At 42.5% G+C, this 15,136-nt stretch overlaps 2 protein-coding genes and 1 long non-coding RNA gene across 3 annotated transcripts in view; 2 read left to right on the top strand and 1 right to left on the bottom strand.

Moving 5' to 3' along the window:
* The window catches only part of LOC111253639 (peroxisomal N(1)-acetyl-spermine/spermidine oxidase-like), an 8,295-nt gene extending 7,261 nt beyond the window's left edge, over positions 1-1,034 (bottom strand). Inside the window, exon 1 of the mRNA XM_022813352.2 lies at positions 761-1,034. Within this exon, the coding sequence (XP_022669087.1) occupies positions 761-1,034 (274 nt within the window). The remainder of the gene's footprint in view (positions 1-760) is intronic.
* LOC147754605 (uncharacterized) lies at positions 33-1,553 on the top strand. The gene is made up of 2 exons (XR_015317599.1): positions 33-517; positions 853-1,553. It is a non-coding gene; the product is annotated as an uncharacterized LOC147754605 (long non-coding RNA).
* Positions 1,554-6,709: 5,156 nt separating this feature from the next.
* On the top strand, positions 6,710-14,744 carry LOC111254331 (uncharacterized). Its single transcript, XM_022815044.2, is given in 2 exon segments — positions 6,710-7,081; positions 7,084-14,744. Coding segments are annotated over 2 exon segments (2,121 nt in total). The 3' UTR covers positions 8,833-14,744.
* The last annotated feature ends 392 nt before the right edge of the window (positions 14,745-15,136 follow it).

Raw genomic sequence — 15,136 nt, 5'->3', positions numbered from 1 at the left:
ATATATACTGCTTTAGCTGAGCTGTCCAGTATCCAACGACTTTTGCTACCGTGAGACTATGAACAGTTGAGTCTCCTTGATATTTCTATATTAGCCAAATACCTCCTCAGAACCCTCTGGTGTACCACTAGAACACAATTTTTTGCTACCTATTGGACAATCTTATCTGATCTCAAAATCGAGATCTAAACCGCAAATAGCATCAACCAACCGTGCCAAAACCTACTTGGCTATTGTTAGCTGCTTGAACTATTCCAACATCTAAACACGAAAAAGTTAGAAATTCACGCGTACCTTGAACCTCGTCGTACCTGTAAATAGCGTGTGACCGCTTTTTATTTAGCCAAGCGAAAGTAAAAGCAAAAACCGATTGCGCTTGGCATTTTGAATGCTGTGCGCCAACGGATCAGCTGATTAGCCTCATGTTCTTTCCGTATATAGCGGCCCGTGCCGGTTCCACATTCTGCAGTGCAGTGCAGCGTATTATTCGTACGCCTGTAGGCGCTACCATCTCCCGGTAAAATCATTATCGTCTGGTTTTGTATCTTTTCTGTTTTTTTCCACCCATTCACTCAGTCGTTCTTGCACCCTTTCCTGGGTTTTTCTTATTGTTCACCCTTTCTTTGCTATTTTACGAGACAGACGATCGTCATTGCTTCATACTTCGTACATGCTGTCATTATTACTGTTATCATTGTTAACATTTTCAAAAGATGAATGTATCGCCTAATCATTCCTGTTACTCTACCTACCTACCTACCTAACTTTGCGTGCAACACTCGTCCACCAAGACGTTCCCGAGCTTCCAGAACTAACACATCGCTGTCATTTTGCGCCTTCATTATGTGATAGGCAGCCGATAGACCAGCGATACCTGCGCCGACCACGATGATCTCGTGGTAATTTTCAAATTTCTCGTGAAGCCTACACGCGCCAGGGCTCGAGGCCTGGCCAGAGGCAGCAGCAGCTGCCGTCGTAGAGGAAGCAGAAGAAGTATGTGGTGGTGCTGCTGCTCCTGGGCTGGGCGCCGCCATCCCAACGATCAATGCCGCGCCGCGATCAGTGACCACAGCACCTGCTCGATACCATTGCCGGTTGCTCTGTTCCCCCTAGGTTGACGCCAATTGAAAGGGCGCGAAGTGCAGGCCCCACAGAATCGGAACACTCACAAAACAGAACGCATACACACAACAACAATAGAACCAAAGATAGTTTCACAAAGGTTAATTGCAAGGATACCTCGCGCTGTTCGCAGTCGCGCATAGAAGCCTTGCTTGGATAGATGACGGTGAAAAATGATAAAAACAACGATAACGCGGCTCCTGGACACTGTTACTCGGTCGTTTGTACATTATGCTGCGTTACAGAATGAGTAACTTATGAATCCGCGATCGAAGTCCAGGCCGAGATGTTTTGAATGGCGTTTTTATTTTTGCTAAATAGCAGCGCTAAATAACAATACAGTTTAGCTCCAGAAATTTTAACCTTAGAATGTCAACATTCTATATCAAAGCTTCTGTAATAAATTCTGACCGTCGGAGAATTTAATCACCTTACCCGACTGTTTACTTAGCAAGCGACTGAGGCTTTAGTGTCACATAGGTCAATCAACGTTAACGGACTAAAGAAGATGCATTTGATAGCATTGCTGGTGCTGTCCAGGGTGTTGCTTTCGTATAATCGTTGTAGGATATCGAGTCGTCGTGTTTCATCGTATACCATTTTACGCTGACTCACACTTAGATCATGTCAACGATTATCACATACAAATCTCCGCAGATTTATTAGCCCATCGAAGCATGTAGTACATCTTTGTTATGCTAAGTTTTTTGGTCACTTCACATTAGCATCTTTATTTCAAATATGCAGTAATCGCTATAGATAGTGGTTATATTGAATAAGCATGAGCGGTTCTAGCGTATGCAACAAACTCGTTGAATGAGTTGTTATTGTTTAGATACAAGGCTGTCATTTTCAGCAAAACAGTATGTCTTCTCAAGCAAAACTTGGATCTTAGAAAAACAGATCGTTCGATAAAGACACTTCGTATTACTCTAAATAATCTACAGAATTATGAGTTAGTTTCATTTTGATACATGGACATAGATGAAAGTAACGTATTTGACAATATCGGGTTATTAGTTAATAGCCGGTTTTTTTACGGTCTGATAATGCGGGAACATTTTGTGACATTTTAACGCGAAGCCTAGCCTTATAGAACAGCTTTATCGTATAACGTCGCCATTGCTGTCATATTCAACGATTTAAACCATGCTGAATATATACATAGTTAATAAAAATTTGATTATTACTGATAACTAAAAACATCCGCGTAAATTACTATTTATGTATTATAGTCAACAGGTCCCCCAACAAGTCGCACGCTATTCAAGTATGACCGCCACATAAAAACATCTGAGCATGTAGGAATAAGGATAAATATCAGTATACTAAGTTAATTATTTTTGGAAGATGTTTATCGAGATTTAACATACGATATATCTATCGGCACTAACCAATATGTTCCATCTGTAGTAGGTCTGTATCTAGGGAAGCAAGCTCTCAATAGATAGATTTCTATGAATCGCATGTTGAATTGTCGTAGCACCTTGATATGGTAGTGTATTTTAGAAAACTCAAGGGGGAAACTTCGAGCGTTAATTTAGGCTACTTTTCTTTTTTATATAAGCACCTCTCAAGAGTCCCTTTAATCATCTCCGATATTGTACTTCGCTTAATAGAAATCGTGAGGGAGATATACGTTTGCTGACTGTGTATTGAGCTCAATCTCATAATAAGTTCATTTTGTTATCAATAGAGAAGAATTTTGTCAAGTAGTTTCAAGGATCTTACACTTGTGACAGGGGGTGCCTAGCTCTGTTCCACACTCGCTTTTCCTGGTCTTGGTACAGATAATAGTAACATGATGTGGAACCTTAATGGTAATCGAAATACAATAGTGTCGATAACGAAGAAAAACAAGATCAAGCAGAAGTAATCACATTAGTTCGTAAAGAAAACGAACGCATCTGTTCTAAATTATAGTAACAAACAATTGTTCCTCTGTAAATTGGATAGCAATGTTAGCATTATGAAATCTATTGTAGCAATTATTCATCGATAGGAATGTATTTCCAACTCAATTTGACACCCTGAAGATATTATGCTTATTTACAGATGTCTCCTGCCTTTTCCCTACATACGTCCTTTCAAATAATGTGAGGTGTGAATTGCTTTCCATAAAATTATGCAGAGCCACGAATAGTACCCAAACGGCCCCCGAACAAAAAAGGTTGTAGAATTTTCTTAAAAAATAACAGAATTAAAAAGCACATATATATATATATATATATATATATATATATATATATATATATATATATATATACTATCGCAATAGCTCATATTTATTGTTATTATTATTTATTAATAGGGGTTAAACTAGTAAAACTAGTGTTAAAACTGCTAGTGCAATGATATTTTTAGAGGACCATCTTTTGCCCCAAATCTTGACTTTTTTCGCCGTTTCGTTAGGTTATTTTACTAAATTAACTGTTTTTGTTTTTCAACTATACGAATTTTTCATTCTGCATATATCGAATATAGATTTCGAAAAGTGCCATAATTTTTACGATTTCACCTCCGGTTAGAAAACTTTGTTCTCGGCCCACCGTCAGCCTGGAGTGTCATGCAATTTCCGGCTTTATGACGGAGACTATGAGGTGCGCACTCTTGGCCTTGTAGCAGTATAACTTGATTTTTTGTTGCTCCAGGTATGTATTTATACGCAACAACCATGCGCATCGCGGGATTCACGTCTGTTGGTTATTGCCAAATTCAAGTTTGGGCGCCACTGGTTTTTCCGTACCTTGTCTACTGTTGTCGCGGAGTGAAGATTCTATGACATCAGACCTCTCTTTGGCTAGATGCATTGTAAAGGTCGCAGTTAAATGGAATAGTGCATAATAAGCTTATAAGCTGTTAATCAATCGACCTCACAAAACAGTTACTTTTCCATATGTTAGCTGAAAACAGCTTATATACTGTTAATTTATCTTTCCATCAATAGAAAGACTGACTGTGGTAATACCATGTTGCTAGCAACTTCTCCTGTTTAGGAAACAACCAAACTAAATATGGCGCGCTGGGTTGATTTATTTCGAAAAATCATTATTTTTTCTACGAGTTTTATGGAAAAGTTTAGATTTGGTTAGTTCGGAGTCGCTACCAATTTTCGGACAAATGATTTCCCCTTGTTTCTACGCCATGCTTCTAGTGATGATGTGACCGGTACAGCAGCTCTCTCCCATTCAACGACGACCGCCCGACGCATCGAATTGACCTTGTTGCACGTGGCGAATGCGTCAATCCGCTGAAACGCGGCGTCTCTTTGGCAGCCGATTCAGTTAGTCGGTTATAGGCCGCCAGAGGCTAAAGACAGCGGAGTGCCGTGTGCCGTCACCAAGGATCGTCGTCTAGCGCAGCTCAGCTCGCGGTAAAAGCAGCGCAGAGCGATTGCAGCGAACGTAGGCAGCAGACAACAGCGGTAACACATAAACCATGAATATAGTGTAGGCTTCAATAGCTGTGTCTTGCTCCAAAACAACGGATTTTAAAGAACATACCACGAGAATAGAACGACAATCAGTGTACGTGCAGCTGTTCCATAAGGGTACACATCATTTGTGAGCGTCTGATTGTTAGCGGTCGTATACGAGACGACCACATGCGATCGACATCGAACGTCCGACCAACAAGCTGTTGTAGTAAACTAGTACAGATAGAGCAACAGACGACGGCAGGAAGACAACAAGAGAGCATTGTGATTTTCAACGTCGAGTGGACGGTGCAGCGTTTTTCGGAATACTGTACAACCAAACAACAAATCGTTCATTGTTCATGTTTTGGAATATCGATAGGGCGACAGCAGTAATTAAATTTTGTGCACCAATCAAGAACAACAACAATAATAAAAGTCATTGTCATCATCACCACGAGCAAAACCGTACATTTTCTCTTCGTCTGTTTGTGCTACTGCTATCGTATATATAATCGTGTTCGACAACGAAGTCGCGAGATTGAACAGTTCTCCTATCGATTAAAAAAAAAACGAGGACACAATTTGTTAACAGAACGTGTGTATGTGTGAGGGAATAATTAAAGTGGTGCGTGTTCCGAGAGGATTATTACCGTTTCGTTACGGGCTACCACAAGGAAATGCAACTTGTTGCTGCTGATTGTTGTTTGATAACTACATAACGACTGGCCGGACACCTGCCCTTTACAACTACAGTAGTAATAAGATTATTTTGTCGTTCGACTTGCGCGCTTCACCCTTCTTTGTGTGAGTAACAAGCTCTGTGAAGCGCCTATTACTAGTTCGAGAACGAGAAGACTATTTGCGAATTTCATCAAATACCGCATCACTTAGTCTATCTCAACAGACCAATTGATACAACATTTACAGCTGGTACGTCAGTTGATGACTTAGCTATCATTTTCACATCGTGGTGCAACGATAACAGCACCCTGTAATATTACCACGCCTGTAATCAGCAGGGATACACCGCAAAAACAGTGACTTGCTCTACTTACGATTATCGTCTCTTCCCTGTTACCGTTACTACGCTTCAGCCCCCGACGGCGTGACTGACACCCTTGGGCAATTCAATTTACCGAGGTACACGCGCAAACGCAACCGCCTGCTGAATCAGCAACTCCTTTTTAGTACCCGCAAACTATTAGCTACACTATCGGGCCGAATTCACGAAGAGGGCGCATCCATCCATCGATCATACCATCATCATCATCATCATACTCTGGCCAATGATTGGAATATATATATATATATATCCGTTACTAAACGCTGAAGGCCAGTCTTAACGATAATCGACACTCGTTGAATTTTGGATTTGGTGACGAAGTGTGATTGTGTTTTGTGCAGTACATTGGCAAATACTTATTGAACTCGACTGAACCATTAGGTTTGTCTTGTTGTTGTTTTTGTAGAAGTATCAGCTGTTTTACGGTTGTCGAAGATCAAAATCCAGAACGGCCACAGACTAACCGGAATTTACCAAAGAACCCGATATCTACAGCATCAATTATTGCAGATCTGGATTGATTATAATGATGGTGCCCGCAGAGTGGTCTATAATGTGCGCTGGAGGTGCTTTGACTGTTTCCGCGCTGGGTATGTGCTAAGGATATAAGACCACTCGTTCTCCATACTACAGCTCTTCCCACAATTCTTCTTCAGGATAACTGCATACGTACGCTGCTATCCTCCTATCGATGCTATTTCATACTGCGAGAGTGCTAGCAATAGCATAGCCGGATTGCGTCCTCTTGTCATTGTGTAGGATATTATATATTCAGAAATATATTCTCATTACTACCAGCAACCACAGGTCTAGAAACTACGGAGTATGGGTTGTCGGCTTTTGTGTGCGAAATAAGTGTTACTATTCATCTGCCGATCGAGCGACACCCAGAGTCTAGCAGTGTTTCGACAGAAATAAAAACAGCCAGGAAGTTATACGAGTTCAGAGATTGAGTGTGGATAAGGTTAGGTGATTTTCGTTGGAATTTGTGAGTGAGTGCTTGCGTAGCGAGAACACGCGTACAGCAAATACAGGTGGATTATTAGTGATTGACACTTGGTGATATAGACATTGGAGATTACACCTAAGGGACCGCAATTTATAAGATGGAGTTCCACGCGCCTAGCTTCGGCGACGACTTTGGCCTGAACCAGTACCCGTCTGCCGTGACAGCGGCAGCCACTCCCACAGCCGATGTGGTTACGACATCGTATTACGTACCCAGCACTCAGAGCTACGTTCACACAAACGCTGGTCTATACCAAACGACGGACACTGCTGACATGATGAGCTTCGGCACACACGAGATCTGGTCGCCGGCCCAGGTCACTCAAGTGCAGCCGTACCAGCAGCAGTATACAAATCTCGGCGTACAAACTGTACAGATGGCTCCTCAGGCCACTCACCTGCAAAATCTGCAGGTAGCAGGCCAACAGCAGCAGTCAGTACAGCCCGCACAGACTGCAGTTCAGCAACAGCACAGCAGCAGCAGCAGCAGCAGCAGCAACAAACGAGTGAGCTAACACGGGAATCGAGCCCGATGGCTGGGTCTCCCGATTCCTATGGAACGTCATCAGGCGGAGGTCCGATTAAGAAGCAGAAACAAGCTAAAAAGAAGAAGGATCCAAACGAACCGAAGAAGCCTTTGTCCGCCTATGCAATGTTTTTCCGGGACACACAGGCTGCTATCAAGGGCCAGAATCCTTCAGCGAGCTTTGGCGAAGTATCGAAAATTGTCGCGTCAATGTGGGAAAGCCTTGAGGCAGAGAAGAAAAACTCATACAAACAGAAGGCCGAGGATGCGAAGAAGGAGTACTTGAAAGCGTTGACAGCATACAAAGCCAACCTCGTGGCGCAGAGCGCTGGCGCGCAAGACAATTCGATGCCGAGCCCACCTCAGCCGGCACAGCCCCCCACGCCAGTTTCTGTTCCACAGACGCCACCGACACCAAACACGTTCAGTCAAACAGTAATGATCGAGCAGCATCACCCCGCTCAATGGGCCGCCCAGCAAATGGCGCAACAGCCTCAACAGCCTGTACAGATCATCTACGCTCATAACAACGTTCATCTGCAGGCTCAGCAACAAGCGCAGCAGCAGCTGCAAGCACAACCGCAACAACATAACGGTCTTCCAGCGCTGCCCGATTATCATTTATCAAGCGCCGGCACTCAGATGAGTGGCCAACTGCACAATCAGTATGCGACCACTTTGAACGTTCAGGTACCTGGTCAGGTTCACACGCAGCTTGGACAGGTGCAAAACCAGGTAGGACAGGTGCAGATGGTGGGTCAGGCCCCTGGCAGCCAACAGCATCTTACCACAACGAGCAGTCAACCTCTGCAGACACAGGCTTCTTCCCTTGTACATATGTCCTCTGCTCCAGCCCCGCTTGTCTCGCACAGTCAACATGTAATGACGTCCCAGCAGATGGTTGCACCGCATCCGTCTGTTGGAACAATGCAGCAACAGCATCCACCCCCGCAAAGTCTCCCGCCACAGCCTCAGCAACCGCAGATGGTTTCGCAGCAGCTGGACACGACAGGTGCAGGTGGCCTTCTGACGCCACCGGTAAGCGTTGGAAGTCAGCCGACACACTCGCCCGCACAGACTATCGTTTCGCCACAGGTTTCCCAGACGAGCCAACAGGTTCTGCACGTTGCTCATCAGCCTCCACAAGCGACGCCACAGCAGCAGCAACAACAACAGCAGCATCATGTCAAGCAGGAGCAACAGGCAACACCAGCGCCCGTTGTACAACAACAGGTTCAGCAGCAGCAAGCCCCTCAAGGCCCGCCTGCTGCGTCACCCGTTACCGCCGTTCAGAATGGTCAGGAGAGCGGTGAACAACTGCGGTCACCAGCTGCGCCCGTCACAGAACGACACGCCGGTCACGAGACGAAGGGAGCGTTTAATCAGCAACGTCTAGCTGCAGCGCAAGCAGCAGCGGCAGCTGGCAACAATAATAACGTCAGCGGAGTAAACGGCGCACTCAACAACAATGAGCCGTTAACGCCGAAAAGCGAGGAGGCGAACGGTGGTCTCTGCAGCCACAAGCCGATGTGTCGGCGAAAGGGCTGCGGTAATGCCGCTGTAGAGTGCGCGGAATGGGACAAGGAATACTGCTCGAACGAATGCGTAGTCTCTCACTGCCGGGAGGTGTTTAGTAGCTGGGTGGGACAACGGCAGACAGGTCCGCCTACCGGACCACCTGTTGTTAGTCAGTAGAGGCTAGAGTCAGAGAGCAAAGTAAGGCTATCAGTCAGTAATCATAGAGAGACAAAACTTTGGAAATGGAAAAAAACAAATGATCATTGTATCAAACTGTAAATTGCTGCTGCCACTACGAGCATCACCGGTAGCAACGCTAGAAACAGCAGGAAGTAGACAAGAAAACGATTGAAGCGCATAGATGCCCAGAAAGACGACTAGACCAACAAGCCCCGGGTCGCGTGACTGACTACCTACCTTGCTCAATCAGCAGTACTTACCTCACCTTCCCAAGCTTTGCCACACGTACTGAGATCCTCACATATTTAGGTTGGCTTGCACCTCCTTATCACAGAATTAGGCCACAAAAAACAAACAACATAAACGGGAATTTTGTTCAAGCGGCGCCGCGTGCGGAGTTTGTTATGAGTATGTTTGTCAAGACCTTATTGGAGACATGTCTAAAGTGGGACGCACATTACAGACACGTTGCCGAAGAACAGCACCATTATAAAATATGACAAAGCCAAGCCACAGTCTTCTTTGAGACACAACGACGAACGAATCTCAACCCACAAACAAAAAAAATAATTCCAGGGGGCCAAAAGATGGATATTTCTTCACCCGAAATATACCACCTATTCATCTCCTAGAAATGACGGAAGAACAATTGGCTCACGTCGGTGAGGTCACCAATCGACCAGATCGGACAGGTCGTATCAACAGAATACATCTATAACACGGATTCACAATTACCGTCAGTAAGATTTGGCGAGCATAAGCACACATATCACGGCGATTTCATCAGTATCCAAGTAGTCATTCTTTCACGCAGCCATTCACCGATCAATATAATGGCTTCAGTACAACAAAGAACGCCGGCAGTGTTTCTCAGGATTATATTTAAAAGTAGAACTCGTTTTGACAGCGGAAGGGGCGGATTTCCTTTGAGTGTTCGGCGGTGCGAGTAAGCAGTGCAAGCTCAGAGGTTAAACGGAGTAGAGATAACGGATAATTGCAGAAGCGACGGAAGAAAAATCAGTCATCTGGCCACCCGCAAGGATTAACCACAGGCTAGGATTTTACTGCTGCATTAGAATGGAATACGTGGACGTGTAATGTTGTTGTACTTGTTTTAAAGATGGAACAAAAATGATGCAAAAAGTGATTCGCTGTAGGATGTAAACCCGAATGCAAACGACTGACGCAAAATGACTAAGATGCATCTAAACGATCACGCCCTCTTAATTTATTCTACTATCATTCTTGTACCATCATAGTGGCAGGCTCCCAGAGCATTAGACCTTGTTGTATATATATATATATATATATATATATATACAAACCTATTTATTATTGGGAGCATACACACATAAACACACATTAGAGGTATACACTTGGCATGTTTCTTTCCCAGGCTACTCTGTCACGCAAATATAGGTGTACCTCATATCTGACGTAAAGAATCAAAGAAAAGGGTGGAATTGGTACTCGTCGATTGCAATCGGGTAGCATGCATCCTTAATTCGTCATCCATGATCAATACTATACACAGACACTGACACGCACTCTTACACTTACACACATACAGTGACACAGACACATACACACACACAGAGAGACAGACACATACACACATACAGACACACAGACACATACACACCACACACACACACACAGACAAACAGACACAGAAACACACACACAAACTGCCTACACACTCCGATATCAAATAATAAAAGAAGCTCATGGCACTGGTAAATAAAGGTCTCAAAATACTGCAAGCAAACATACAGATTTACACCTAAGGCTACATTTCCAACACAGATATATATATATATATATATATATATACATATATTATATAACACTGGTATATGCAATATCATTCGGGAGGGAGAGTAACAGAAATGTTGAAGGACAGCAAAGCGAGTCCTGTCTGTATATGAGTGTTAGCGAAAGAACTAGTTACCGCTGTTTGCCATTGTGAGTCATAATGGCCGACAGGCCACGTTGCGGAAGCGCTGACCAATTCACCTGCTTCACTGGTAACCCGATGGCTGTGCGGCATATTAAGGTGTCGCACGCTCGCGCCTCCCGCCCACCCCTTCAGTGTAGAATGCAGTAGGGCTCTGTAGGGCGATTGCCGCAATCGTGTCATGCTGTCGACGGTGGCAAGTGCCCTTTCTTTTTTTTGAGCAGCGCCGCGAATATCGCAATAACAGCGGATTCAGAGGGAAGAAAATAACAGTATAGAGAGAAGAAAACCAGAAACAAGTCAATAACGATCTAGGACAAAACTGTACAGTAATAAAAGTGTAGCATGATTATGGGTGGACAGGTTGCTACATCGGCAAGAATACGATCACAGAATATTCCCATAGTCGTTCAGGACTCGAGACCAATATTTTCGTCTTGCGGTGTTGACCCTATGCATCTTTTATATATATATATATATACGTTACTAACTTCAATGTGACAAAGAAAGACAAGCAAATAAATAAAAATAATACACCTGCCCGAATGATCGCACCAACCGATCAGTTAAATAGTTATTTCTAGGTAGCAAGATCGTCAGAGCGGTAACGTTGCAACAGTTTATATTATGGGAGAGATTTGATGGATTAAAGGAAACGCTCGAGAAAAACGTTAATATAACAACTGAATTGACACGATGATTGTCACGCAGAAAACAGTAGATAAGGCATGTTGTGATGATCTGATATTCTCCCTCTCTCACCATATATATATATTATGAAAAGGAAGAAACGAAGTGATATTCACTAGATATCACCTGTACAGGCCAGCTGGCCTGAATCCTGAAAACTGGGTCTTGAAGAACGATCGCGCTATGTTCTTCCGTTTGTCGTAGCAGGCAGTGGTCACTGATAGTTATCAAGGTGCCTTTCTTATTATTATTATTTATGGAAATAGATGGAATAGAAAGTCGAGTTGGGGGAGGAATGATGGATGGTGAATATATAGCGGTCGAGCAGTGGAGCGTACTAGTGTTTCTTATGATGACCGAAAGAGTTTTCCTGTGTGTAGGTGTTTATTACTGGCGTATACATAGGCAGAATGAGTGAACGAGTGATTGTTTTTGTGAGCATCGTCTTCCTGTCCCAGATGTGTGTTGTAGAGAGATGATTGTTCACAGATAGTTGAGCCCTATCAAGAGAACGGGAGACTTCCAGGGAACAACGGTACGGTGGACGGACGATAAGAAAGCAAGTAGGCGAAAAAGAGAAATATCCCGTTAACATAGTCGTCTTGCAGTAGTGCCCCTTGTACTCGTATTTTGTTCATTTCTTGTTGACGATCAGACCAGAGTTATCTCGTGGTGACACGGAGCTTTTTTCAATGCCGTGGCGCTACCGTTGTGTCGGTAGATCCCGGCCAACACCTATTTGCAGTTGAAATAAGTGCCGAGAGTGATTAAGTGACATTATCATCGTTAATGGATTGATTGATTAATTGATAGCCTGACCGATTGATTGACATAATATTGCTATAGTGTATGAATGTAATGATAGACGGCGGATGATTGCGAATACTACGCATAGTAGCAGTTCTATGCTGCTACTGACCATGTATAACGAAAGCCCTCCAGGAGGGACTGTGTCCCGGTTTACACATCTTTTTGTCTGTGGAATATCAAATGTCGAAATGAGTTATGGAGATATTTAGATATCGTGATGGAGTGTGTAAACTCGCTCAACAATCAATATAATTATAATAATAATTACGAGGATGATAATAAAGATGGTGGTGATGAAAGAAGATGAGAAAGTAATAATAAAGTAAGATTATTATTAATAATAATTATTATTATTAGTATCGTTCAACATATGTATATGGACTTGATTTTTGCGCCCAGACCCGGGGATCTGCTTCGATTACTCTCAATAATAACAGGAGTATGGTAAACATAATGATAATAATATTAATAATGATGATGAGCAACCAACGTGGCTTCCATTGATCACCAGGCAGGTAAACAAACGCAACGTGTTATAAGCGAGAAGTGACAAACGGAACTCGATAAATAGTTTAAAGATCACTTCCTCTTTTATCGTGTGTACAGAATTCATTATGAAGTAGGTTGAAGATGCTATCGTGGTATTCAGGTGCCGTTCACTGCTCGGCTAAACAATCATCATGAGCAAGCAAAGACCTCTGCATAGCTTAATAAATACGTTGTATATATATATATATATATATATATATATATATATATATATATATATATATATATATGTTGTTTCTCTACTTCCGATGTTACAACCACCACCCGTGTCATCGAAGGCTAGAACCACTTGCAAGTGTACTACCTCGACGACTGACGATAATCGAACTCACAGTTGTCCCTTTTTGCAGTTATTTGTTCGTCTACATTACTCCGCTATGTGGCAGCATACCGAGATCGAAACGCCGAGATAAAACTCGCAGTTCCTCCTCAGTGTTCATTCTAGTGGTACTATTACGTGCGGTAACTGTGTCCGCCTGAGTGTGTGTGTTTTCCGAAATAACAACGGGCCAACACTAACCGCCTTCCATGAATATATATATATATATATATATATATATATAACACTGACAGAAGTGATAGCAACAGTAGAACAGTGAGCAATTGGCAGAAAAAAAAAAGTCGCAAGAGGGGGGCATTCTTTCAGTGCGAGTCGTGTCCGCGGTGGTCCGTATCAATGATTATTCGGTTAGGTTGTTCTTGTTGTCGAAGTGATGATGATGGCTATGGCGGTCGACGTTATACGGTCTATATGGAGCACAAGGCATCCATCGTCATGCCGTCATGTGCCATAAGCATAATGACGGCAGCAGTGGCAACGTAGACGCATAGTTTTTATTGCTGCTGCAGCAGCAGCAGCTGTTAGAGCCGCCCATAGCGTATGCATATATCAGCTATTTCCGTTCTGCTAATGTGAACTCACGGAAAGATTATGATATGAAAGATAAAAGCAGGCCGTTACTGCTGCCGAGAATGAACGATTTACACTGGTTCACTGTGACGTTTGGTTCGTTTCGATGGTGGTGTTGTGCATTTCTGCTATTTTTCTACTATTCCGAACGATGATACTGGTATTGCTTCTGATCTTAATAGATCTTAACAACAGCAACACTGAATAATGAGACGAATATGGATCATTGATTTACCGGTGTTTACCGATGATACTGATAATAATAAGAAGAAGTAGACAAGAAAGACAACTGATACTAATCATAACAACAACAATTAAAATAACAGTTTTAATCAATAACGATGAAAGAAAATGCTGATAAAGAGAGAAAAGTAATGACGAATATGTACTAGATTGCGCACGCTAAATAACATTGAGATATATGCAGTTCTTATTTACAAGTAACAATAACACTAATCATAATTATTACGACTATGAGAACATTATGAATAATATAGACGCTCGTAACAATAAATACGGTAAGAATTATAACAACACACACACAAACACACATAAAATATCAAACACATATAAAATAAAAAGAGAAGAACGATAATTCTAATTATAATAGTAGTATGATTGTCCGTGGTGCCAAAGAGTAATGCTGGTAAAGACAACAAACGATGAGGATGATGATAGGGAAGGTGAGTGTGTGCGCATGTAGCCTCAAGGCGGTGTTCGAATGAATAGATGAAAACGGTTATATAAACAGACAGACAGACAGACAGACAGACAGACAGGCAGGCAGAGAGAGGCACAGATTGAAGCAGATCCCACACCCAATTGGGTCAAATCAGTGTTCTATGACGAGAGGCTGATGATGATAATGGACATGAGGTTGATGACGATATTAATAATAATAATGACAGAAATGATGGTTCGATGTCTAAACGAAAAGGAATATTATTAATAAAGATAAAAACCAAGGATTTGTAATCCTTCTCAGTTAACTTATCCAACGGTGTTTTCTATATTTACATATACATATCCTGTGTAACATATAGGCTTACTGTTGTCTAGTGAATGCAATATATCATTTTCATGTTGTTTCATCTATCCAAACAATCTTCCTTAAAAACTGTATCATGTCTGTGAAACGCAACATTGTGTTCTTAGGTCGTATTGCCTTCATTGAGAGCATGTGCCGTTGTTAGAGCGTAACTCTTTGTTCATCATATCTTAAAGTGCAATGGATACGTGTTTTGCTGATGCCAAGCGCACGACTTGATTTTCTTTAGATTTTTTATATCTTTTATCATAACCTCGTTGTACTATTTTTTGGCTGGTAAAGCTCGTTGGTATTCTTGATAATGGTTTTTTAAAACGTTGTCTGTAAGCATCCTAGA

The sequence above is a fragment of the Varroa destructor genome, unplaced genomic scaffold, assembly GCF_002443255.2.
Source record: "Varroa destructor unplaced genomic scaffold, Vdes_3.0 BEIS01000007.1, whole genome shotgun sequence".
NCBI classification, from domain to species: Eukaryota; Metazoa; Arthropoda; class Arachnida; order Mesostigmata; family Varroidae; genus Varroa; species Varroa destructor.
The sequence above is the reverse complement of the archived record's forward strand: the minus strand, read 5'-3'. Positions and strand labels throughout refer to the sequence as shown.